The sequence below is a fragment of the Mesoplodon bidens genome (assembly GCF_964165515.1).
Source record: "Mesoplodon bidens genome assembly, chromosome: 2".
Lineage (NCBI taxonomy): Eukaryota > Metazoa > Chordata > Mammalia > Artiodactyla > Ziphiidae > Mesoplodon > Mesoplodon bidens.
Window position 1 is genome coordinate 68,587,149 of NC_138177.1, and position 25,140 is coordinate 68,612,288.

General features: G+C 52.3%; 3 protein-coding genes across 10 annotated transcripts in view; all 3 read left to right on the forward strand.

Moving 5' to 3' along the window:
- The first annotated feature begins 56 nt into the window (after positions 1-56).
- Positions 57-15,006, forward strand: ARHGAP30 (Rho GTPase activating protein 30). 3 transcript variants are annotated; one of them, XM_081224214.1, is made up of 12 exons: positions 57-275; positions 5,309-5,411; positions 7,193-7,337; positions 8,485-8,567; positions 8,738-8,845; positions 9,546-9,673; positions 10,159-10,330; positions 10,410-10,513; positions 10,592-10,669; positions 10,943-11,344; positions 12,278-12,543; positions 12,636-15,006. In XM_081224214.1, the coding sequence occupies exons 1-12, from the start codon at positions 179-181 to the stop codon at positions 14,253-14,255; spliced, it is 3,306 nt and encodes a 1,101-aa protein (XP_081080340.1). In that variant the 5' UTR covers positions 57-178; the 3' UTR covers positions 14,256-15,006. The 3 variants fall into 3 exon arrangements, with proteins under 3 accessions (XP_081080340.1, XP_081080342.1, XP_081080341.1); XM_081224216.1 differs by having other exon boundaries at positions 12,278-12,372; XM_081224215.1 differs by having other exon boundaries at positions 10,413-10,513.
- Positions 15,007-15,948: 942 nt separating this feature from the next.
- Positions 15,949-22,020, forward strand: USF1 (upstream transcription factor 1). 4 transcript variants are annotated; one of them, XM_081225896.1, is made up of 11 exons: positions 15,949-16,065; positions 18,229-18,336; positions 18,695-18,744; positions 18,909-19,024; positions 19,377-19,478; positions 19,718-19,913; positions 20,164-20,251; positions 20,387-20,445; positions 20,591-20,685; positions 20,935-21,063; positions 21,257-22,020. In XM_081225896.1, the coding sequence occupies exons 5-11, from the start codon at positions 19,380-19,382 to the stop codon at positions 21,344-21,346; spliced, it is 756 nt and encodes a 251-aa protein (XP_081082022.1). In that variant the 5' UTR covers positions 15,949-16,065; positions 18,229-18,336; positions 18,695-18,744; positions 18,909-19,024; positions 19,377-19,379; the 3' UTR covers positions 21,347-22,020. The 4 variants fall into 4 exon arrangements, with proteins under 4 accessions (XP_081082022.1, XP_081082023.1, XP_081082020.1 ...); XM_081225897.1 differs by having other exon boundaries at positions 18,909-18,993; XM_081225894.1 differs by having other exon boundaries at positions 18,229-18,321.
- A 130-nt stretch (positions 22,021-22,150) lies between these two features.
- Positions 22,151-25,140, forward strand: part of TSTD1 (thiosulfate sulfurtransferase like domain containing 1) — a 129,772-nt gene continuing 126,782 nt past the window's right edge. The window contains exons 1-5 of one of the 3 annotated variants that reach the window (XM_081225899.1): positions 22,151-22,408; positions 22,617-22,739; positions 23,259-23,421; positions 23,511-23,562; positions 23,656-23,937. In XM_081225899.1, the coding sequence (XP_081082025.1) occupies positions 22,333-22,408; positions 22,617-22,739; positions 23,259-23,421; positions 23,511-23,562 (414 nt within the window). In that variant the 5' untranslated portion in view covers positions 22,151-22,332 and the 3' untranslated portion in view covers positions 23,656-23,937. Of the gene's footprint in view, positions 22,409-22,616; positions 22,740-23,173; positions 23,422-23,510; positions 23,563-23,655; positions 23,938-25,140 lie in introns of those variants that run through there. The other 2 variants (XM_081225900.1, XM_081225901.1) reach the window with 2 other exon arrangements.

Here is a 25,140-nt window from a genome sequence, read left to right on the forward strand (position 1 = left end):
GGCCCCAGAGGCAGGAGCTGCTGCCCGTTGCCCAGGCCACCCTCCACCCCCAGTTCTGAGCCCTGCCCCCCTGGGGCCAGGCCAAGCCCAGAGGCTGGCTTGGGATCCCATGGGGGACTAGTAGGGCAAAGGTCTTAGGGGACAGAGGTGGCTGGGCCAGAGCCCTGGGGCTCCGGCCATGAAGTCTCGGCAGAAAGGGAAGAAGAAGGGCGGCTCGAAGGAGCGGGTGTTTGGGTGCGACCTGCAGGAGCACCTGCAGCACTCAGGCCAGGAGGGTAAGGAGGCCAGCTCGGAACTGCTGTTGGGCGGAGGGGGAGGCGTGGAGCTTCTCCAGCCTGATCTAGGCTGAGGGTACAGAAGCAGCTTCTAGGAGCTCGTGGAGAACGGGCAGTGGCTTGGGGTCACCCCCAGGCAGCTGATGAGCAGGCAGGGCAGGAAATGTGGCTCAGTGACTACCTGGGGGTGATGAGGTTGGTGATAAGAATGGGGGCACCGAGGGAGCACTCAGAGGAGAGGAGGGAGAGACTGGAGACCCAGGAGAGGTAGAAGAAGCAGAGGTGAGAAGATGACAGCTGGGGGACAGGAGAGGAAGGCTGAGGGGACAGGGTCAGGAGAAGAGTGGCTGAAGGGGCATGGATGGTCCTTAGGTCTGAATGAAAAAAGACAGGAGAAGGGCCCCTGGAGAGCCTGAGGATGGCACATGGGGAGGATGGGTGTTTCCTGGTTGGAGGAGACGAGGTTATGGGGCTCTGATCCCTCTGCAGCCTTGCTGGGCCACAGGTGAAGATGCAGGGTGGAGACAGTCCCCTCCCCCAGTCTCTCTGATTCTCTGGTTTTCCCTGGGCAAACGAGAAACAGGTTGAAAGTGGAAGGTGAGGAGAGAAGTTGCTAAACTGGGAACACCAGAATAGTAAGAGAGATGGCCTGAGGCCTGGTGTGAAGATGGGGGTAGAGGGTACAAAGGAGGATGGGGGTGAGGACTGTCTGTGGAAAGCATCCTCCCTGAGTTACCTTGGAGGGCGCTTGGAAACGAGCAGGACCAGGGACAACATTGGCTCCCAACTGTGCTTGGTGTGCAGTAGACACTCAGAAACATTTCTTGATTTGATTTGGAATTGAACGCAGGTATCCTGACTGCCCAGCCCAGCTTGATTTTTGGTACTTCGACCTCCTCCCAAAGAAGGGCATGATTTCTCCCCGCCTCCACCCCAATCTGTCATTTCCTCTTTGTCCTCTGCTCTGGGCTGCTGCTCTGTGCGCTTGCAGTGGAGGGAGGGTGATGGTGGTTCCCAGCTCATTTCCTGCTCTGAGCCCCGCCCCTGTGTCCCCAGACACCTCCTTCCCCTTTTCTCCTCCTCCAGAGGCCCCCGTCCCACTGGCCTCAGTTAAGGGAAAGCCCAGGCCCCAAGGAAGGGTGTTAAACAGCCGAAGTGGCTTCTCTGTGTCTTTCTTTCTTTTCTAACAGGGCACAGCCCAGCCGCCAGTGTGGGGTTGACTCCTTTACAAGGGATGCCTCTTGAGAATGATGGCTCTTGGGTGAGGGCCACATGATTTAATTGGGGCTGATGTTCTTCCAGTTCTCTGCAAACCCTCAGTTCAGCCTCCTCATCCTGGCGCTGTCCTTCCCTGTGGACCCCCTGCCAACCTCCTCTTGAAACACTGAACTCACAGCCAGCCCAAATCCCACTCCTGTATCCCTTCCTGGCCTCTGTCAGCATTCCCAGAAGGTGAGGGGCATGTTCTCTGGAAGGGATAGGCATCTGGTTGCTGGGTCCTGATCCTAGTGAATCCCAGAGAGAGAGAGCAAAGCCCCTCCTGCCCTTCACCAGAACCTCACCTGAGTCCAAGGGGGGAGGAGCATCTTGGGCACCAGAGCCAGCCTTCTCCCCTTCTCCCAGCTCCTCCTAGCATAGCCAGGTGGAAAGTGGAAGGGCAGAGAGAGGCCAGTGATGGCTTCTCTCTTTAAGCCAAGATCCAGCAAAAATGAAAGCCCAGGCCAGGAGAGCTGTGTTTGTGGTTAACTTATCCTCCCTGATTATCTTGGTTTCCCCCATCCTTGCAGCTTCGCTCCATCTCAGCACCCTCTCTCAGCTCTTTGCCCTAGGTGGGTCTCTTCCTTCCCAAGCCCTTATATGAATTGAGTTCTTCCTTTTCCTAATATTTATCTCTTTGAGATCTTGTTCAGGTTTCTGATTCTCCAGTTTCCTAAGCTTCAGGCCCTCCTCCCTGACCCACCCTTTGACTCTACCACCCCAACTATGTCTCTAACTTTTATCTCTGATTCCATTTCTCTTATCTCTGTCTCCTTGATTCCTCCATCCCTCTGATCCTATTATCTCTTCCCCCATCTCCTTGACCCATTTCCTCTATGGCTCTGACTCCTTAGGCTCTCAAATGCCTGCTGTAAAGGCATGCCTTGGGCTTCCCTGGTGGCGCAGTGGTTGAGAGTCCGCCTGCCGAGGCAGGGGACATGGGTTCGTGCCCTGGTCTGGGAAGATCCCACGTGCCTCGAGCGGCTGGGCCCGTGAGCCATGGCCGCTGAGCCTGCGTGTCCAGAGCCTGTGCTCCGCAACGGGAGAGGCCACAACAGTGAGAGGCCCGCATAACGCAAAAAAAAAAAAAAAAAAAAAAAAAAAAAAGGCATGCCTTCTTCAAAGGCCTCCTGTGGAGACTCAAAATCAACAGAGAAGGGTGGGATGGAGAAGACCTGGACTGACTGCGGTTACTGTGAAAACAACCTGGGGTTTAGGTGACAGCGAACTATTTATGAGTCAACAGAGTGATGGCCGAAAGAGTTGGGGTAGCATTATTCACCCAAGAGTAGAGCAACAGCTTGAACCAGGAGGGTCTGCCTCATCTCTGCATTCAGTGCTGGGAACCTGAGGTCAGGGGACCCTGGCAAATGGGCAGAGGTCCTGAAGGGATGGATGGTGAGCTGCAGAGCCTGGACTAAGGTGAGGCAAGAGAGGTGACTAGGGTGCAAAATGTAAGGAAACTCTCACTCTCAGGGCCAGGCAAGTGAAGCCCTAGGTGCTTCTTTCTTAAGGAGGCATTCACTCTCAAGATCGTGCATGTGCACAGTTGACACTTGCACAACCCTAAGAGTGAGTGCTTAACTTTTGCGGCCTTGATGCTTTCCTTGTCTCACCCAAATCCTGGCTCTGGGGTGCAGGAGGGTAAAGGGTGTGGACTCTGGGTCATATAAAGAGGGTTTAAAATAGTGTTTGATGGGTTTATTGATTTTCTTCAGTCTGTATTTCTAACTTACTTAATTCCACAAAGAGCTTGAGACGGATGACTGCCAAAACCCAAAACTTTACAAAAAGAATAAATGACTGAAGGAAATGAGTTGAAGGGAAAACAGGAAGGGTAAAATCAGTACCTAGAAATGCATTTCAGGTGGTTCTATATGGTTCCAAGATACGGGCTCTGAGCTTCCTGGTAGTTAAAGAGGTAAACATAATCAGGTATGAAATTCATAAAGCCCATAAGAAAAAAAATAGGTGGCTTAGGAGAAGCACAGCTTTTTCTGCCACTAACACATGACAGGAATTTCTCTGGTGAGTCTCAGTTAATTGGACTCAATGTTTTGTCTTAGGCAATATTCTCTATTAAAGCTCCAATTCATTGACTAATTCATTGAGTAATTTAATAAACATCTGTTGAGCACCTGCTCTGTTTCAACACTGTGCTAGACACTGGGGAGGATGTTACTATTTGTCAGAAGGTATAGATACAAAATATACCAATCATAACAAAGTACAATAAGTACTATGTACAGATATAAACAAAGGACCTTGGGAAGTATAATACGGATGTCAGCAAAGGGTTCAGAATTGGAAGTGATGTCTGAAGTGTGTTTTGAGGAATGTGTAGGGGCTCACCAGGCAGAGACAGAGAGGACGGCATTTCCAGGCAAGGGAAAACATGAGTGATGGTACCAAGGCTTGTTCAGGTGGTAGGAAAGTGCTGGATCATAGGATTTATTGGGGGAGCTGGCTGGAGCTAAGGCTGGAATGGCAGCTGGACCTGGTTTGTGAAAGGTCTTATACAGTATACCATGTTGAGGAGCTTCTATTTCATTCTGTGTTTGTAAGCTAAGCATTGAAGATTGGGGTGGAGCAGAGTGTGTATGTAGCAAAGGATTTAAAGCATGGAAGTGCTTAAAAAAAAAAGGAAAGCATGGAAGTGCTTTAGAGAGGTAACTGTGTGGTCTTGTGGAGATGAGATTCAACACATGGTTTCTGAGGATTTCCCATGACTGAGACATCATGACAGATAAGATGAGGAACAGCAGGATGGGTCACACTTAGATCTTGTCCTTAAGGAGCTTACAGTCTAGTAACTGGGAAGGGCTCTGAAGAAGGGAGAGAGAATGCAGCTTTATGCACTCTTGGATTTGAATCCTGGCTCTAGCTGGATGATACTGCACACTCATTACTTCTATGATCCTCAGTGTTCCTGTCTAATGCATAGTGCTTGGCATATAGGTGCTTCTCTCCTGAATTGACCTCTCTGAAGGTCTGTCACAACTTCATGTACCTTCCTATGGCAGATCTAAGATCCATGCATTCACTAACCAGAGGAGGTGCTTCACAATAATGCCCATCAGCTCTGTTCCATTTTGGTTGCAAGAGCTAATGTTCCTTTATATTATGTAGAGTGTTATGTAAACACACTTTCAAGACCAGTCCTTCACCCTGAGTCCTCTTCCAATCACATTGCTGTCCCTTTAAAATTTCTGCAATAGCAACTAGTAATTACAGAGAGAGAGAATTTCAGGTCAACAAAGGCAGAACTTTCTAACAGGGATGGGCAGTCTGGAGAGGCAGTGAGCTCCCTCTTACTGGGGGAGTTTATGCCGAGACTCTAGGCCCAATGGGCAGAGAGATTGTAACGGGTTGGCAAGCTGGAGCTGATGTCCTGCAAGAATCTTTCTGACAAGTTTTTTTTTTTTTTTTTTTTTTTTTTTTTCCGGTACGCGGGCCTCTCACTGTTTTGGCCTCTCCCGTTGCGGAGCACAGGCTCCGGACGCGCAGGCTCAGCGGCCATGGCTCACGGGCCTAGCCTTTCCGCGGCATGTGGGATCTTCCCGGACCGGGGCACGAACCCGTGTCCCCTGCATCGGCAGGCGGACTCTCAACCAATGCGCCACCGGGGAAGCCCTCTGACAAGTTTTTATTCCACGAGCTTTGCCTTCAATCTTCCCAAGCCCCCTTCCCTGACGCATCCATTTCTCAGACCCCCTGTAGTCTCTGACCTCCCAGACCTTCTGATTTCTCTTTCTCTGCCCCGTCTGTGTTCCCAGTGCCCCAGGTGCTGAGGAGCTGTGCAGAGTTTGTGGAGGAGTATGGAGTGGTGGATGGGATCTACCGCCTCTCAGGGGTCTCTTCCAACATCCAGAAGCTCCGGTGAGTCAGGCAGTGAGGGGAGGGCTCTGTGGCCAGGAGGCCAGGAATCATAGGGGTGAGGGGATTTGGGGAGAAGGAAACATAGATGATAGATATTGTCCAAGGGAGGAGCTCTAGTCTCCTCGGGAAAGGTTGACACCATGCCCCGCACTCCCCACAGGCTAGCCTGCACGTGTGCATGTGTGTGCACACACGCATGCACACACACACACATGCACACACACACACGCCCCTCCCCTCCCACATTCACCCACCCAGCTCTAAAAACAAATTTAGATATAATTCACATGCCATAAAATTCACCATTTAAAAATGTGTAATTCAAAAAAAATGTATAATTCAGTGGTTTTTAGTACATTTACAAGGTTGTGCAAGCACCGCTGTCTAATTCCAGAGCATTTCATCAACCCCAAAAGAAACCCTGTACCCATTAGCAGTCATTCCACATTGTCCTTCTCCCCCAGCCTCTGGCAACCGCTAGTCTACTTTCTGTCTCTATGGAGTTGCCTATTCTGGACATTTCACATAAGTGGAATCACATAATTGTAAATTTCTGTGTCTGGCTTTTTTTACTTAGCATGTTTTCAGGGTTCATGCATATTGTTGCATGTACCAGTACTTCATTTCCTTTTATGGCTGAATAGTATTCCATTGTGTGGTGTTATCACATTTGTTTACCCATTCATCAGTTGATGGCCATTTGGGTTGTTTCCACCTTTCGGCTGTTATGATTAATGCTGCTATAAACATTTGTGTACAAGTATTTGTGTGGACATACGGTTTCAGTTCTCTTGAGTATATACCTAAGAGTGGAACTTCTGGGTCGTATGGTAACTCTATGTCTAACTTTTTAAGAAACTGCCAAACTGTTTTCTATAGGAGTTGCATCATTTTACATTCCTACCAGCAATGTATGAGGGTTCCAATTTCTCCACATCCCAGCCAACACTTGTTACTGTGTGTCTTTTTGATTATAACCACTGTAATGTGTGTGAAGTGATATTTCATCTATATTTGCATTTCCCTAATACCTAATTATGTCGAACACCTGCTGTGTGCTTATTAGCCATTTGTGTATCTTTGGAGAAATGTCTATTCAAATCTTTGCTCATTTAAAAATTAGGTTATTTGTGTCTTTTGAGTTGTAAGAGTTCTCTATGTATTCTGGATATTAGACACTTATTAAATCTATGATTTGCAAATATGTTCTCCCATTCTGTGGGTTGTCTTCATTTCCTTGATAGCGTCTTTTGGTATACAACAGTTTGTAATTTTGATGTTAAATTTATCTATTTTTTTCCTTTGGTTGCATGTGCTTTTGGTGTCATATCCAAGAAACTGTTGCCTAATCCAAGGTCCTGAAGATTTACACTTATGTTTCCTTCTGAGAGTTACACTCCTCCATCTTTACACATACCCAGAAACACACATTTAGGCTCATCCCCACACTTCTACATATCCCTACATTGCTACTCACACTGGCTCTACATCCTGATGTGTACCCCTGTTCATGCATAGACCCATTTACCTATCCACTTACCCATCTCAACATCCACTCTGCACGTTGACAGATACAACACCTTATACTTGCTGCCTCACGTATATACACGCCCCAACCTCTTCCTTCCAAGATTCATACATGTTGACCCTCGACCCTGCCTGGAGCTCATCTCTACAGCTCTCCCTAGGTGAGGGTCCCTCAAATCATAGATTTAATGTAGGTGAGGGTCCCTACATTTCCCCAGACCGTCACCACTTCTGACCACTCTGCACCTCCCCAGGCAGGAGTTTGAGGCTGAGCGGAAGCCAGACCTGCGGCGAGATGTTTACCTTCAGGACATTCACTGTGTCTCCTCCCTGTGCAAGGCCTATTTCAGAGAGCTGCCAGACCCCCTGCTCACTTACCGGCTCTATGACAAGTTTGCTGTGAGTTGAGTGACACCGCGGGGGGGAAGAGAAGGCTGAGGGTGGCCTCTGTGGTTTGGACATCCCAGATGTGTCCAATGCCAGACCGAGTCCTAGGGATCCTGCATGACAGAGACCACATGAAAATGAAAAGACCCATCCCTTACAAACCTCCTAGCCCTGCTACCTCTGCCCTCCGCTGTCCCTCTGCTCTTCACTGTCCCTCCCTTCCCTGCAAACTGCACACAGTGCAGGGTGAGACTGGGGGAGAGTAGAGGCCAGAGAGAGAGCAGAAGCTGGAAAGCCCTTGGAAATCACCTAGACCGGAACTTCCCTACATTTAAGAGAATGAGAACCCTTTTAGGAAGCCAATTTTTTTTCAAGCGTGCCTTTCCATGAACTGTGATCATGTGTTGAACATCTTTTGAATAAGAAAATACATGACAAAAGTGCTCTCATTTTTTTTTTTTTTTTTTTTTTTGCGGTACGCGGGCCTCTCACTGTTGTGGCCTCTCCCGTTGCGGAGCACCGGCTCCGGACGCGCAGGCTCAGCGGCCATGGCTCACGGGCCCAGCTGCTCCGTGGCATGTGGGATCTTCCCGGACCCGGGCACGAACCTGTGTCCCCTGCATCGACAGGCGGACTCCCAACCACTGCGCCACCAGGGAAGCCCCTGAACATCTTTTGAATAAGAAAACGCTCGACAAAAGTGCTCTCTTGAATTGAGTAACACTTTTAAATTAAGTTGCATTTTATTGAGCATGACATCATTTAGAGACCCTGAATACCAGGGCATGCCATTCAGCCCATACAGGCCAGAATGGGTGGGCATGGGCCTTCCTGGACACCTTGAAATCAACTCCATGGCCCCTGGGGCACCCACAGGGCGGAACCTGATGTGTTCCAGAACCAGAGCACTACTGATGAGGATGCTAAGGCAGAGAGTGGCAGTGAGTTGCTCAAGGTCACAAAGCTATTAAGTGGCATAGCCAAGATTCCTCTGCAGGTCCTGGGGGACCCAGATTCTACGTCAGTGTGCTTCGAAGGTTCAACCTGGGGGATGGAGTGGGGTACCGCACAGACTGTTTCTGAGAGTTTGGCTCAGAACTCTGGGGAGGAAGCAGGGGCACTGCTGGGTCACTGACTCCTGCTCCTTGATTTCAACCAGGAGGCTGTGGCAGTGCAACTGGAACCTGAGCGCTTGGTCAAGATCCTAGAGGTGCTTCGAGAACTCCCTGCCCCAAATTACAGGTGTGTGGGGCTCCTCCCACCCAGAGTCCCGACTCACCCCGCTCAGCCCAGGCTCTCTGTCCACCTGGGGCCTTGACTGCTCACTTCTCTTCCTGCACCCACCCCTCAATCCTGCCTCTGCCTGAGTGCTCCCTTTGTGAGCTCTACCCCACGACGCCCCCTTTCTGCAGGACCCTGGAGTTCCTCATGCGGCACCTGGTGCACATGGCCTCATTGAGTGCCCAGACCAACATGCACGCCCGCAACCTGGCCATTGTGTGGGCCCCCAACCTGCTGAGGTGGGTGCGTGTGTGGGGATCCTGGCAGAGCCTAGCCCCTGGGAAGCTGCTCAAGGAGGGGGTGTGGCTGTGTGGGTGAACTGGAGAGGGGTCTCACCCAGTGAGAACAGGAAGTTTCAGGATCACTTTGAGTGCGATGGAGCTCACCCACGTGAGGCCCTTCTCTGAGCTTGAGTAAAGTCCCTAAGGACAGGGTCTTTGTGTTTTGTTTTTTTCCACACTGAGGGGCATGCGGGATCTTAGTTCCCTGACCAAAGACTGAACCCTTGCCCCCTGCAGTGGAAGGACGGAGTCCTAACCACTGGACTGCCAGGGAATTCCCAGACCTTTGTGTTTTCTTATACTGCATCACTTAGCTCAGGGACTGGAGCAGGAAGGGGTCGGGGGGTTTGTTGAGCAAATGTCTTGGAGAAGTGGGTTGCATGCCACTCCCTGTGGTGCAAGGCAGACTATGAGAAGTCCTGAGATTCGTTATACACAAGGCACCCTGGTGTGCAGAGGAGGTAGAGATTAATCCTGAGGAGGGTGTCCAAGAAGGCTTCCTGGAGGAAGTGGCCATTTGAGACTTGAATCATGCATGTAGATTAAGAGGTGGAGATGGGGTTAATGGCATTCAGGGGAAAGGGTATAAGATCTTTAGGGAGAATTCGCATGGGGAAGTGTGGTGGGGCTGCGGAAGAATAACTCCACACCTCCACAGGTCTAAGGACATAGAGGCCTCAGGCTTCAATGGGACAGCGGCCTTCATGGAGGTGCGGGTGCAGTCCATTGTCGTCGAGTTCATCCTCACACATGTGGACCAGCTCTTTGAGGGTGCTGCTCTCTCTGGTCAGTGTCCTTCCCACTCATCAAATCACCACTCTCTGTCTGGGAGTCATGTCAGAGTTATAGAGAGCCTCCAAGATCATCTAGTTCAGTTTCCCTGCTTTGCGGACGACAGAACTGAGTCTCATAAAGTGTTGTTGCTTATGGTCATGTGGAGAAGACCCTGCAGAGAGAACGGTGCAGTCAGGACTTGAGTAGGCCTCTTCTGCTCTCCGTCCAGGGCATAACTTGCCCTCTTAATCACCATCCAACCTGGTTCTCGAGGCTAGTGAAGGATCATTCCTACCCCCGGCCCACTGGACCAATGTCCTGGGATCTCCTGGCCCCCTTTGTCCCTGAGGACTCCCTCTTGAGGAGCTAGACACAGACGGCCTGCCTCCAGGTATATCCCTAGCATGGTAGTTGGTGAGTGGGAGGGTGCAGTGAGGAGCTCGGTACCCACAGCCCTCTCTCTGTTCCTGGTTGGCCAATCCCTCTTCTTTTCCTAGGTGGTGAGGTGGAAAGTGGATGGCGATCACTTCCAGGGGTCCGGGTGTCAGGCAGCCCCGAGGACCTTATGCCCCGATCTCTGCCCTACCACCTGCCTAGCATCCTGCAGGCTGGTGATGGACCCCCACAGATGCGGCCTTATCACACTATCATAGAGATTGCAGAGCACAAGTAAGGCCTTCTTCTTGGGCCCTCCTCCCCTGCACTGGCCACCAGGCTCCAACTGCAGTGATTTCTCCATCCCCTCCAGGAGGAAGGGGTCTTTGAAGGTCAGGAAGTGGAGATCTATCTTCAATCTGGGTCGCTCTGGCCATGAGACCAAGCGTAAACTTCCACGGGGGGCTGAGGACAGGGGTAAGTCTGGGGAGATGTAGGGGGAGCTCTGCTGAGGGTGTGCCAGGCCCTGGCTCTACACACATCCCTGTCTTGCAGAGGACAAATCTGATAAGGGGACTCTGCGGCCAGCCAAGAGCATGGACTCATTGAGTGCTGTGGCTGGGGTCAGTGATGGTGAGTATAGGTGTGCACTCTTGTGTGTGTGTCGGGGCGGGGCGCGGGTAGTGATGGCTAGTGACTGTACCTCCAGGGAGGGAAGGATGTTCCTAAGTAGATGTTGGTGGGGTGACCTCTGACCTGCTGGTTGTGTAAGGTTTGAAGTAGTGGCTAAGGGAAGCTGGGCCTGGTGTCTTCCGGGCTAGAGAAAACAGAGGGCACTCTCCAGAGCCTTTCTGAGGTGTCCAGGCCCCTTGCAGAGGCTGTTGCCTACCTCTCTTTCCTCCACAGAGCCAGAGGGGCTGGTGGGACGCAGCAGTCCTCGGCCAGGCCCACTGCTGCTGGCGAGCTTTGAGAATGATTCTATGGAAGCAGCAGAGGGTGAACAGGAGCCCGAGGCAGAGGCACTGGCTGGCACGAGCTCTGAGCCCGGCACACCACGACCTGGGCGGTCAGCAATCCGTGCTGGGGGCAGCAGCCATGCAGAGCGCCGTGCTGGCGTCCACATCTCAGAGCCCTACGATGTCAACCTCCCAGCACACATCAGTTCTATGCTCAACATATCCCCAAACATCATCTCTAACGTCTCCTTGGCCGGGTTTGCCCGGGGTCTTGAGTACCCCACCCTACAGCCCCGGCCAAGCCCTGGCTCTGGCCCTGGCTCTGGCCCTGGCCTTGGCCCTGGCCCCCCAGGTGAGGATTCAAGGATTTCCCAGAGCTGGGAGAGGGGACTAGAACTCTAGGCTGAGGCTCCGATGCTGGGGATCTGCTCTGGGCTTTGGGTGGTTATCTTTAGCTGCCTCCCCGGATTCAAGATTGGGGGAATCCAGTAATATTATCAGGTTGTGTGAAATTCTTGAAGAGAGGATCTCTGGCAGCCTTAGATCACTGATATACCCAAGAATGGGGATCTGTGTTAAATATATACAGCAGGGATTACTAAGTACAAAGTGGGAATATATCATAGATGATGGTAATAATATTAATACTAATAGCTAACATTTGTCAAGAGTTTATGATGTGCTTTGTTAAGGACTTTGAAGGCATTAGCTCATTTCATTTTCTCATAATGTTGACACAGGTATTGTTGTTACCCTTAGATTACAGCAGTGGAAGCTGAGACTTAGGTTAAGCAATTTGGTAGGAGGTGGCAGAACTGGGATCTGATCTTTGCTCTGACTCCAGTTCCTAAAGTGTCAATAATGAGAAGTACTGAGGCAGCACTAGGTACTGGGTAAGGATAAGGGCTACAGAGTTAAGTAGTCTTGGATTCAAATTTTGGCTGTGCCACTCGTTGTTTGTGTGACCGTGGACAAATCTCTCTGAGTCTCACTTTCCTCATATATAAAATGGGGATAAATACCCTACATTATAGGGTTGCTTTATGGAGAAAATAAGATAATGCATTATAAAATGTATAGCACAGTGCTTGGCACCTGGTAGGAGCTCAATAAAGGTGGCTATAAGCCAATAGTTAGGGATATTGGTCTGAGAGGATAGGCCACATGGAGGATCTATGCTGGGAATGTTGGGCCCATACTGTAGCAACGCTAGGAAGACTCACATTGGGAAGGGTCAGGGCTGGTCCTGACCTTTGTATTCCTGGGACTACCTTTCTCCCAACAGATGAGAAGTTGGAGGCGAGTCCAGCCCCAGGTCCCCTGGCTGACTCAGGCCCAGCGGACATGACCCCTGCCCTGGAGGACTGCCTGTCCCAGGAGGTGCAGGATTCCTTCTCCTTCCTAGAGGACTCAAGCAGCTCAGAGCCCGAGTGGGTGGGGGTGGTGGATGGGGAGGTGGCCAAGGCAGGACCAGCAGGAGCAGCCTTCTCCCCTGGGGAGGACGACCCTGGGATGGGCTACCTGGAGGAGCTCCTGGGAGTTGGGCCTCAGGTAAGGAGGCGCTGTGCTGGGTTTGGGGGTGCTAAGGAATCCAGAGGGCGGACAGAGCCACCTGGTCCTGAGCCACGATGCTGTGCTTACAGGTGGAGGAGTTCTCTGTGGAGCCACCCCTGGATGACCTGTCTCTGGATGAGGCGCATTTTGTCCTGGCTCACAGCTGCTGTTCCCTGGACTCTCCTGGCTCCAGACCTGAAGCAGACGAGGAAAGTGGGGAGGAAGTCTTCCTGAGTGCCTATGATGAACTAAGTCCCCTTCTGGGGCCCGAACTCCCGACCTGGGAGGGTTCAGGCAGTCTAGAGGAAAAGGGAACAGGGTCTGGAAGACAGGAGGCGCCAGGACAGGCTGAGGGAGAACAGGCCTTCTGGGAAGTTGAGGAGGACAAGGGAGCTGAGCCTGGAAGTAGATGGGACATCAGGGAGGAGGCTGAGGGCAGTCCAGAGAGTGAAGTGGAGGGTGGAGAGGCCGGTGAGGAAGGAGTGGAGGCTGAGGGAAGCCAAAAGGTGATTGACAGTTTGAGTGAAAGATGTGGGGAAGAGAGAGAGGAGACAGACGCCAAGGGAGAGGAGTCCAAAGGTCAGCAGGAGGATGAGAGTATGGAGGAAGCTAAGGGTGTGGAGGAAACAGGAGGGGAGCAGGGTAAAGACAAGGGGAAGGAAAGAAAGACTGAGCGAGAAGAAGAGGCTGAGGAAGGAGATGAAGCCCAGGGAGAAGCCGGGAGAGACCCAGAGGATGGGGCCCAGGAAAACCAAATTGCTGAAGAGAGCTGGGAAGTTGTACACAAACAAGAGGCTGAAGGAGGCAGAGAAGATGAGGTCAAAGGGCAGAGGGGGGATGAGAACCAAGAGACAAGAGAAGACCAAGGAGATGGTGAAGATAGCAGAATCCCAGAAGAAGCAGCTGAAGGAGGAGCAGGGAAGGTCAGCAAGGAACGGGAGTGTGGAGACGGAGAAGCTGAGGGAGACCAGAGGGCTGAAGGTGACCATGTAGAAGAGGGCTCCCTCCCTGAAGTGTCACATATAGAGTCCCTGGAGGTTGACAGTGCCAAAGAGGGCGATGTCCAGTCCTCTGAGACAGAACACGCAGCCCCACAGCCACCCCGGCCAGAGGAGATGGATCCAGAGGGGCAGCCCAGTCCCCTTGGCTCAGCTGGTGGTGTGAGCATGCGCCTGGCCTCCACCCTGGTTCAGGTCCAACAGGTCCGCTCTGTGCCTGTGGTGCCCCCCAAACCACAGTTTGCCAAGATGCCCAGTGCAATGTGTGGCAAGATCCATGTGGCACCAGCAAACCCATGCCCAAGGCCTGGCCGGCTTGATGGAACTCCTGGGGAACGGGCCTGGGGGTCCCGAGCCTCCCGCTCCTCTTGGAGGAATGGGGGCAGTCTTTCATTTGATGCTGCTGTGGCCCTGGCCCGGGACCGCCAGAGGACTGAAGCTCAGGCAGTTCGGCGGACCCAGACCTGTACTGGGGCTGGGGACTACAGCCTCATCCCCAAAACCTCCCACTATAGCATGATCCCTGCCTATTGTCCTCGGCCCCTTAGCTGCCTGGAGCTCCCAGCTGAAGGCACAGAAGTGTCTGGACCCCGGAGTCGGTTTAGTCTGCCCCCGAGAGAACCCCAGCTCCCTGACCCCGATACGTCCCCCCAGCGCCGATCGTATGCATTTGAAACACAGGCTAACTCTGGGAAAGGTGAGGGACTGTGATTCGGACCAGAGCACTGGGCACAGGGGACAGCAGCTGTCTCCAGGGTCTCTCCGCTGTCTCTTCGGCAGCCTGAGCAGCTTTAGTGCCCAACTTTATAGGTTTTGGCCCTCCAGCTTCTCTTTATGACTGTGGAAGGCACGTCTTGGTCCGTTTACCTGAGGTTGTCTCAGACACAAAGCACTTATCCTTTACAAGATTCCAGAGAAAGTCACCAAGATCCTGTTCCCAGAGAGTGGGGTCATTGGCCAAAGGGAACAAAGAGTAGGCGGCAAACTTAACGGTTTCTCAACGTGAAGAATGAAGGCAGAACTCCAGCCAAGTTCCTGCCCTCTTAGGCAATGAACTTCTCTTCATGGAAGTCCAGAGTACAGCCAGGGGTCAGGGCCAGATCAGAGCCTATTACATACAAACACTTCTAGAGTTACCCATCCTTGTTCTACTCTTGGGCCCTGGGACACCTCTTGCTCCTCTTAACTCCAGATTAGGAGGAAAATGTGCAGGAAACTCTTTGAATGCGGAGTATTTGTTGGAGGGACTGGCTCCCTTCCCAGCTCCCCCACCCTCTGCCTCCCTGCATCTCAAGGAAGAGAGGTCTTCTATAGATCTCTCTGGCCTCTCCTTTCTCCTTTGGAATAACTTCCTATTTTAGGGAAGGGGAATGGCGTCACTCAGGCCCTGGGACTGCTTCTCCCGACAGGCTGGGGCCACACGTCCCAAGGGGCAGTCTCAGAATAAACGTTGTATTTTTACACATAAGTAGTGTGGTGTCTCATTATTCTTATTAAGGTCTTGAGTGATACGTTTGGCCAAACGTTGTGTTTTTCTGTTTTTATTGTTTGGGTGCTCTCCCTCAGTTGTTGTCATGAAGACCTGTAGCTAGAAACTAGAGCTGGGTTCATGGTGGTCAGGAAATGGGGAAGAGAAACTTATATTTACATAATGCTCATTATATGCCAGTAAAGGCTAGGTATTCTTTGTGCACAGAATCTACGCTCTTGATTTTATTTGGTCCACCTAATAATTCTATAAGGTTGGTACTTGTAGTCTCCATTTACAGATGAGGAAACCAATGTTAAGTCAAACGTTGCCAAAAGTCTCAGAACTAAGAAGTGGCAGAGGTTAGGTCTGAGACCCGAGTTTGTCTGGCTCCAGAGTGTGAACTCTTCCTATTACACCACACTACTCCAAATCCATTAAGCGTAGGTCTTGACTGAAAAGAATGGGAATCAAGATACCTCTCACAGAAACTCTGAGCCTCACAAAAACTATAAGCCTTGGGGGTCTTTGGGTGACCGCTAACGCTAATACAAATTCTTTGTATGCCCAGATATGTCCTAATCTCCAGTAGAAAATTTAAAAAAGATGTCCTTTGTTAAAGATGGCGCCTCCATCCGATGTCCCTCTCTTGATCTAAGCTGGCCTCTCTCACTCCCTTCTCCTGGAACTAAAAAGGCACTGTCCAGCAGAAAAATGATAGCACCAAGTTAGTCGTCCTTCTCCCGTTCTTGGACTAGGACGAAAGCGACTACGACTTCAGGGCCATTCTCCCGCAATCCCTGAGCATTGCTTCTTCCCCGCCCCAGCAACACCCACAACACTCCCCCATCCAAGCCCTCATCAAGATGGAGCGAACGGAAGTGAGGCGACTCAGAGGCTGAGTAGGCTGGGCGGGTCCAGAGAGACACTTCCGCCCCTCACCAACATGGGCGCGGGCCGGGAGTGCGCATGATCAGCTGTCTTTGGAGATACCCCAGTCGGGAGAGGGAGAACACGGTTGCGGGAGATCGGCGGCTGAAGCTGCCTTGGCCGGTGAGTGCAGGACACGGCGGGAGTCTGGAGACTGGGTGCGCCAGCGAGGCAGAGCAGCTTCGATTTTGTTTCAGTTTTTTAGGATCAGGAACTCCTGGGGCGGAAGCCTTTGTTTTGAGGGAGGGGGCCGTGCCTGGCTCGTTATCTCCCCCTTTTGTGGGCCGATCTCACTCCCCGCCCCCGGGCGCACACGTCCCCGCCCTCCCGCGCTGCTATCCGCGAGCCTTTGGGCCGGACACTGCGGGGCCCGCTGAGCTCCCGGTGTCCTTTCCTACCTCTGCGGAGCAGCGGAGGCTGGGGGTGAGCCTGGCCGGGCTGGCCAGGTCACCGCGCGGGCTCCTGGTCTCGCGCCTGGCCGGCGCTCAGCTGCTGAGCGCCTACTGGTTGGTGGGCCTGCAGGGAGACGCCGCATTCTCAGGCAAGGTCTAGGCGCCTGACTTCTTTGCGAACTTGATTCTTTTTCCCTTTGTGTCGAGACTTAGGGCTCTTGCAGGGCCCTCGTTCCCTGAGCGTGCACGCCACAACATCCTAGCCCCTTTCCGTGTCGCATACGCCTAATGCTCAGGAAATGCTTCCCGTGTCCAAATAAGATTTGAATAAGTAGCCTGATCCCGTTGCTGGGTGTCCTCAGAGGCTGCCCCTGTCTGACAGCTGTGGGCCATAGAGACGCCTCCTGTGCACTGGCCTCTGTTTCATTGCTTCCTTCTGCTGTCAGCGCTGCAAGCCTCAGAGGGGCACTTCCTCCGCAGGTTTGAGGATGGAGAGGTAGGTGGTCTCGAAACTCTGGTGCTACTTCTCCCTTAGGGACTGGGATCTTCTTGCAGCGCTACTTCCTCCGGACAGTTTCACTTTCAGTTCCTTTTTTTTTTTGGTTAACACTGGATACAAGCTTTCCATGGCTCATTCGCTGAAGATAAAGGTCTGGGGGACCTTATGGGTAGAGAATTTACAAAAGTCTTACCATTTTCCTGTCGGGATTATTTTATTGCTTTGTACAATATAGCTGTTTTTTTTCTGGAGGCATCTGTCTGCTCAGCCCTTTGTTTTTCCTGCCCGCCTCCCCAGTCCGCGCCCCCCCGCACCACGCCGGGTGTCAATGGTCTTAAGGCAGGCACCTCGTAGATGGATTCCTCCCCCATTGTCTCTTCTCTTTCCGAACCCCGAACCTGGAGTTTCGCCCCTTTTTGCTGAGGCTCAGTTGATTTGGAGTTGTCATGGCAACATTTTAGCAACTGTGTTGCTACAGGAAGGCTTGGCGAATAAAATAGTAGGAGCTTGAAGATGATACACTTGGGCTTTAGGGTCTTTAATGAATGACATAAAGCTGGACTCCCCAAAACAAGAGCCCTGTCAGTAGAAAGGGGCCCGAGGGCCAAGTCTGGTCTTTATGGTTCCGGAGGTTTTTCCAATGGGTTTCGGGTTTCCCTTTCCTAGATTTGAGGACAGGAATTTCTCGGTGTACAGTATGTGCCTGAGAGGCTGGAAGAAGCGTCAGCATCCATGGCCCTGTGTTTTTTGATAGCCGTGGTCTAAACATGGCCCTTCCTAATCCCCATGTCATGGCAGATCGTAATAACTTTAATAATAATCCATCCAGAAATATGTTGTTTCTCAGTCTTTTTTTTTTAAATTTATTTATTTATTTTTGCTGTGTTGGGTCTTCGTTTCTGTGCGAGGCCTTTCTCTAGTTGTGGCAAGCGGGGGCCACTCTTCATCGCGGTGCGCGGGCCTTTCACTATCGCGGCCTCTCTTGTTGCGGAGCACAGGCTCCAGACGCGCAGGCTCAGTAGCTGTGGCTCACGGGCCCAGTCGCTCCGTGGCATGTGGGACCTTCCCAGACCAGGGCTCGAACCCATGTCCCCTGCATTAGCAGGCAGATTCTCAACCACTGCGCCACCAGGGAAGCCCTGTTTCTCAGTCTTGCAGTACAATTATTCCCTCTCCATCAGGAGACGGCGTGATAATTGGAGAGACGCGGAGCACTATTTGTAGAGTTGCTTTTTCAATCACTGTAGCCAGCCCTCAGTATCAGAATGGAGAAAGCTGATTGTCGCCTGCAGATGACTGGTTTATGTTCCTGGATTTGTCTTCAGGGAGCCTAGGTTCTAGAAACAGGGGAGCTTTCAGTTTCCTAGACTCACTAGACTCCCTGATTCCTACCAGGACTTAGCACTCAGGCCTGTGAGGCAGGAGATACGAAGACTTCCAAAGAAGGACCAATTCCTCGGATGTGCCCCCTCACAGAGAGATGAAGGGGTGAGTGAAGAAGAGGTAGGGTCTGGGATGGGAGATGGGAGGCCTGGGAGAATGCAAAATGGCTCAGAGCACTGGCTCTGGAGTCAGGCAGACCTAGATTTAGGTCCCAGCTACATCACCCTGCTATGTGATCTGGTTTCCAGTTTATAAAATGCAAGTAGTGCCACCTACTCATAGTGCTGTTCTTAGTATTAAGTAAGATATTGCCTGTTAAGTGCTTAGCTCAGTGCTAAGTAAATACTAGCTCTTGTTATTCTAACCTAAACTAGCACCTGTTGGGAATGCCAGTGAGTTTGGGAGCCATATGTTACTGGGCCAGTGAGCTTTTAATTCACTCCTTCCCTTATTCTTCCTCTTGTCCCTTCACAAACAGGCAGCAGAAAACAGCTGAAACGGAAGAGGGGACAGTGCAGATTCAGGAAGGTGAGTGGGAGAAACGGAACTGAGCTGAGACCAAGAGCCCATTGTGGCCTCTCCCCCTACCCCATGGGCCTATCACCTGTGCAAGCTACTTCTTTTAAATGACATGCAAGTGCAACAGAGGGAGAAAAGCAGTAACTCACAGACTTGTCCTTTGCCTAATTCAGGCGCAGTGGCAACTGGGGAGGACCCAACCAGCGTGGCTATCGCCAGCATCCAGTCAGCTGCCACTTTCCCTGACCCCAACGTCAAGTACGTCTTCCGAACTGAAAATGGGGGCCAGGTAAGGGAGGGGGCCAGGTGGCTGCAGGTGTTACCTGGGGTTGGGATTGAGGGAGGTAATTGAACCTGTCATGGGTAGAACCTGGTTTGGAGGATGAGGTGAAGATGTGGACTATTTGGGGGGAAGGGGATGGGGGATGGAGTATGAGGTTTGGAGTAGAGATTGGTGTGGGGTAGGGGCTATGCTCAAACCTCTATATGGAGAAAGGAGGGGGAATGGCTAAATATATGTCTGTGAAGGATTCTTGTTTGGGGGCCCTATCCAAGAGAAGCTTTATGAGGGACCCTGGAATCCCTAGCACTTACTCTCTTGTTCCCTCTTCCCCTCTTTCCCCTTTCCTCCCTGCCTCTAGGTGATGTACAGGGTGATCCAGGTGTCTGAGGGGCAGCTGGATGGCCAGACTGAGGGGACTGGTGCCATCAGTGGCTACCCTGCCACTCAATCCATGACCCAGGTACAGGGGTATGGGCTGCAGAGGGGACTAGAGCTCTGAGTAGTAAGATGAAGAAGGGAACCAATAGGATAGGTGTGGCTAGGGATAGGGAAGCATCTAGGGCTGCCTTGACCCAAAGCATTAGACTCTCCCTTTCTGGATGTTTCTCCCTCCCTCCTCCCAAGGGATAGAAGCTGCAGAGTAGTTCATGGGAAGTATATAACTGTCACTTGTCTCTGTTCTCTTGCTCCCCTTCCCAGGCTGTGATCCAGGGTGCGTTCACGAGTGATGATGCAGTTGACACAGAGGGGACAGCTGCTGAGACGCACTATACTTACTTCCCCAGCACTGCAGTGGGAGATGGGGCAGGGGGTACCACGTCGGGGAGTACAGCAGCTGTTGTTACCACCCAGGGCTCAGAGGCGCTACTGGGGCAGGCGACCCCTCCTGGCACTGGTGAGATATTATGTGAGGATGCTGGCTGGAGGGGCTAGGATAGGCTGTGGGACGTGGCTGCTGGGCAGTGGGCCTTTACTCATGATCCCTTAAATGATCACAAAGACCTGGGCAGGCAGTGAGTCTGGGGCTGCCCTTCCAGCAGGAGGCAGTATGTCCTTTTTAGAGGAGGGTCCCAGGGCCTTGGCCTTAGAGCTTGGTGAGGTTCCTAGGCCTGTGTCCTGACAGAACCTACCATGCATCTTCATAGGTCAGTTCTTTGTGATGATGTCACCACAAGAAGTGTTGCAAGGAGGAAGCCAGCGCTCTATTGCCCCCAGGACCCACCCTTATTCCCCGTGAGTAACCCTGTTTCTTTTCAGTTACCAGAAATGGTCTTGATTCCTTCCAGATTTGGTGTAATTCCTCACCCCAAACTCCAATCTCATTTTTTGACCCTCCCTCACTCTGGCCACTCTGGGCTCTGTTGCTAGGAAGTCAGAAGCTCCCCGGACAACTCGGGATGAGAAACGCAGGGCTCAGCATAATGAAGGTAGGTATGATCTGCGTCTGAAGCTTGGAGCTGTCTGGTGGGATTAGGGATAGCAGGGATATTGGGGGGAGAGGTTAGGTAATTTTACCCTGGGGCCTTTGGTGAGTTCTCCCTGAGTCACCTTGTCCTCTACTTTGCCCCACAGTGGAGCGCCGCCGCCGAGACAAGATTAACAACTGGATTGTACAGCTGTCCAAGATCATCCCAGACTGCTCCATGGAGAGCACCAAGTCTGGCCAGGTCATGGAAAGACCCTGGTAGTGGGCAAGATGCCTGAATTCTGTCTCCTGGTATTGTTTCCAGAAATGGTAGAGAGTGGGCACACATGGCAGTAGTCTTTTCCTATCTCCCTCTGAGGTTCCTGAATCCCTGGGAGATGTTATTTCACCATCCTTAAGGGAAAATGAGGTCCAAAGTGTAAACATGATTTTGGAAAGCAAGCCAGGTATCTTATATCCTAGTCCTCATTTTGTTGGCTTTTTCTTACAGAGTAAAGGTGGAATTCTATCCAAAGCCTGTGATTATATCCAGGAACTTCGGCAGAGTAACCACAGGTTGTCTGAAGAACTGCAGGGGCTTGACCAGCTGCAGTTGGACAATGATGTGCTTCGACAGCAGGTCAGACCCCCCTACCCTCAGTATAGCTGTCCTCAGCCTCCCTAACCACTAACCCAGCTTGGGCCTCCCTATTTTGTTTTCCACAGAGAGGGCTTTATCTTTTCCTCCTCACTGGTGGGTGGCCCAGTAAGTTCAGGGACTTGGCTGTGCCAACTTCTCTACCTATTTCCCTTATGCCTCCTTCCCATGGTAGGTGGAAGATCTTAAAAACAAGAATCTGCTGCTACGAGCTCAGTTGAGGCACCACGGAGTAGAGGTCGTCATCAAGAGTGATAGCAACTAATTCTGGGGATTCAGAGGCTTCGGGCCCTACAGCCCCTTTCAGAGAACTGCAGATAGCCCAGGAGCAACAGGCTAACCCCGTGCCCTTTCCTTCACTGCCCACTTCTGGCATGGGACTGGGGGGAGTTCAGAAGGCGTGTCTTTGAACTGAGGCCCTGTGATATAGCAGCCTGCAGTGGTGTGAAACACACACGTGGATGTGTACTGACATCCTCTCCCAACCCCACCGTGCAGCCCCTGGGCCTTTGTGCTCCTCTTGCACAATGCATGTGCTGTCTCCATGCTGGATACTGGACACACTGAACTGGGGGGCTTGCCCTGTGCTTGCTTAGAGTGCCAGCAGAGGGTCTGCTGACAAGCAAAGCTCTGGCTTGCCCCAGGACACTGGCGCTTCCACTGGTTCTTCCTTTCCCTGGAGCTCAGATGTGCACCTGAGGACTCTGGGGAACAGGCTTCAGCAAGAAGTGGGGATAGGATGCTTAGCAGTGGCTGCTGCCCCAGGAAGAGAAGATTGGCCGGCAAGCAGCTAAGGCCTATGCAGAAGTCTCTGGAGCCAGGGAGAACAACAGGCAGGGCCCACTGGGGGCCTTACCCCCTTGTGGGGACGGTTCCCCCCCCCTTTTCTTTCTTTCCTTTTTTTTTTTTTTTTTTAAGATAAAATATTCAGAGCCACAATTGTCTCCGTTTTTTCTCCTTTTGCGGGCCCCAGGGCGGGAGGGAGGGGGCACATTGTGCTTTGACCAGTAAGGGTTGGGCCAAGGTTAGGGTGGGGTGCTGCTCCTGGACTCTCAGTCCTACTACCTGAGCCAGACCGGTGTGTAGTTGCCCGCCCACGCCCGGCAATCGCGAGGATTTCTCTAGCGGGCGTGTGTTAAGGCCACCGGGAACCGGTGCTGCAGGGGGCTGTGCGAGAGGCGGTGCCTTCGCTTCCGGTTCCGGTCTCGGCTTGGCTCCGGCTCCGGCTTCGGCCCTGGGAGGGCGGGGGAGATGCTGCGGTCGCCCAGGGGGCTGGCCGGGGCCGCATTCTTGAAACTCGCATTTGCGGCGCGCACCATGGCTGGAGGTACCTGCAGGGGGAGACCTGGGATCTCGTATAGGCCGCGCGTGGAGGCCCCGGTGGAGGTGCACGGGGAGGGAGGCGCAAAGGGGCGTGGCGGAGGGGGTCCTCGCGCATCCCCCGCCGGGTAGGGGCGCGGCCAGGTGAGGGGGTGCTGCGGCAGCCGGGCCTTGTAGTCCTGCTCCCCTCAAGGCTCTCGTGCCCCCTTCCTCAGAGCCCACGGTCTTGCTCCCTGAACTCCGTTCGCTCCTAGCCTCGGGCCGGGCCCGGCTCATCGACGTGAGATCTCCGGAGGAGGCGGCAGCTGGCACCATCCCTGGGGCGCTCAACATCCCGGGTATGGGATTGAGAGGGGAAGCCCTGGTGGTGGAGTAGAGAGGCTGTCCAGGAGAGTCTCAGCCAATGGGACCTCACTTAGGATGGTGTGGGGAAGGCACTAGTTACGGGGCTCCAGTATTCCGGTAGCTCCCCAAACTTACCTTAAGAAGGGTTGATTGGAGGCGGATCCTGGCAGCGGAACTGGCCCTTCAAGTTTGAGGGGATAACAGGCGACAAGGAAGTGGCAGCCCAGCTTCTGTACACGCTCGATCTCCCCAAGGCTGAATGCCTGAGTTTGCCCGCTCCTCCTCACAAACTAGGGAAGTGGCTTCCCTTCAAAGGTAGTGTGGCTGACTTCCTGTGCAGGTAGGCTGTATCCTGTCCTTGAGGTTGGGGGGGGGGGTGGTCACCGTGTGTTGTTTTGGGGCCCCCTGGAGATTTGTTCGACCGCAGGACCAGTCCTTCCAGGCCCAGCCTCAGAGCCTGAGATTGCCAAACTGCCGGCTCTCCATTCTGCCCTCTCGACTCCTCCTGCCAGTGTCAGAGTTGGAAACTGCCCTGCAGATGGAGCCAGCTGCTTTCAAGGCTTTGTACTCCACCGAGAAACCAAAGCTGGAAGATGAGAACCTCATTTTCTTCTGTCAGAGGGGCAAGCGGGGATTTCAGGCCACGCAGTTGGCCCAGGGCCTTGGATACAAATGGTATGGGGATGGTGTGAATTGCTAGCTGGGGCGTGACTGGGGACTGCCTCCTGGGCTTGTCCTTCCCTCACCCCTCCTTTTCTCCACAGGGCTCGGAACTATGAAGGGGCCTATAGTGAATGGTTCCAGAAAGAAAGTTAGGTAGAAGGTGGCTTATTTATTTTTTATTTTTTTTTATTTTTGGGGGGTAGGCGGGCCTCTCACTGTTGTGGCCTCTCCCGTTGCGGAGCACAGGCTTCGGACGCGCAGGCTCAGCGGCCATGGCTCACGGGCCCAGCCGCTCCACGGCATGTGGGATCCTCCCGGACCAGGGCACGAACCCGTGTCCCCTGCATCGGCAGGCGGACTCTCAGCCACTGCGCCACCAGGGAAGCCCAGGAGGTGGCTTATTGAATGCTCCCTCCACCCGCCCATGGCCTCCTTCACTAAGAGTGATGAAGGGGCTGACTTGCTGGGTTGGGCAACTTCTTATAATGCTGTGCACCAAAAGCAACAAATAAAGAGCAGTTAATTAAACTATTGGAAGCACTTAATTTGTCAGGTGGACTGAAAACAGTTCTAATCTTAATCTAGACTTCATTTCAGCCCTAGGTTCTTCTTCCAGCATTCATCTGCTCTTCCACCCTCACACACCAAAACCAAAACAAAAATGAAAACACCCAGCAGTTTGCTGAGAGACTATAATTCAGAATCACCTGGTAGTTTGTTTATTTATTTATTGGCCGCGTTGGGTCTTGGCTGCTGCGCGCCGGCTTTTCTTTAGTTGCCACGAGCGGGGGCTACTCTTCGTTGTGGTGCATGGGCTTCTTACTGCAGTGGCTTCTCTTGTTGCGGCGCACGGGATTTAGGCGCGTGAGCCCAGTAGTTGTGGCACATGGGCTTAGTTGCTCCGCGGCATGTGGGATCTTCCCGGACCAGGGCTTGAACCAGTGACCCCTGCATTGACAGGTGGATTCTTAACCACTGCGCCACCAGGGAAGTCCCCACCCGGTAGTTTAAAAAAAAAAAAAAAAAAAGTCTTGGGCCCCATCTCAGATTTGGAGTCTCAGCAGTTGGACCGGGGCATTAGTGGCTTTACAAGCCCCTCAAATGATTCTGATGTGCAGTCAGGAGCCAGAACCACTGCTCTAGACCAGAGATCAGCAAACTATGGCCCCACTTGGTCTTGCTGCCATGACCATTTGTTTACATATTGTCTATGGCTACTTCTGTGCTAAAATGGCAGAATAGTTGTAACAGAGACTGTATGTTCTTCGAAGCCTAACATTTTTACTATCTAGTCCTTTATAGAAAACGTTTGCCTACGCTTGCTCTAGATCTTCAGGTCCCCAGCCCCAACCTCACTTCCCTCAGACTTTGTCACTGGATTGAGAAAATGAAAGGGCTCTCCCAGGCAGTCGCGTGAAGGAATGGATGCCACTCTAAATCCTACACTTGTGTCAAACACAGATTACAGGTATGAGGCGTTCCTCCTGTGCCAGCAGAAAGAGGTCCCAGTTTTTAGCAACACTGTTCTCTGATCCCACAGTGGATTTAACAAAATTTAACTGGTAAAAAAAGAAAAAAGAAAAGAAAAAGCACATGTTTACTGAGATAAAATGCAACACTATACAGTAGGTATATAACTTCCCTCTAGCATAGTTCATGGTTTAAAGCAGCGGTCCCCAACCTTTTTGGCACTAGGGACTGGTTTCATGGAAGACAGTTTTTCCACGGACC

Excerpts from the sequence above, each read along its gene's own strand:
- ARHGAP30 (XM_081224214.1), top strand. The coding sequence starts at position 179 with ATGAAGTCTCGGCAGAAAGGGAAGAAGAAGGGCGGCTCGAAGGAGCGG. Across the intron at positions 5,412-7,192 it reads TCCAACATCCAGAAGCTCCG|GCAGGAGTTTGAGGCTGAGC; the intron begins GTGAGTCAGGCA and ends GCACCTCCCCAG. Across the intron at positions 7,338-8,484 it reads GGCTCTATGACAAGTTTGCT|GAGGCTGTGGCAGTGCAACT; the intron begins GTGAGTTGAGTG and ends GATTTCAACCAG.
- USF1 (XM_081225894.1), top strand. Across the intron at positions 18,745-18,908 it reads GACAGTGCAGATTCAGGAAG|GCGCAGTGGCAACTGGGGAG; the intron begins GTGAGTGGGAGA and ends TGCCTAATTCAG. Across the intron at positions 19,025-19,376 it reads GAACTGAAAATGGGGGCCAG|GTGATGTACAGGGTGATCCA; the intron begins GTAAGGGAGGGG and ends CCCTGCCTCTAG.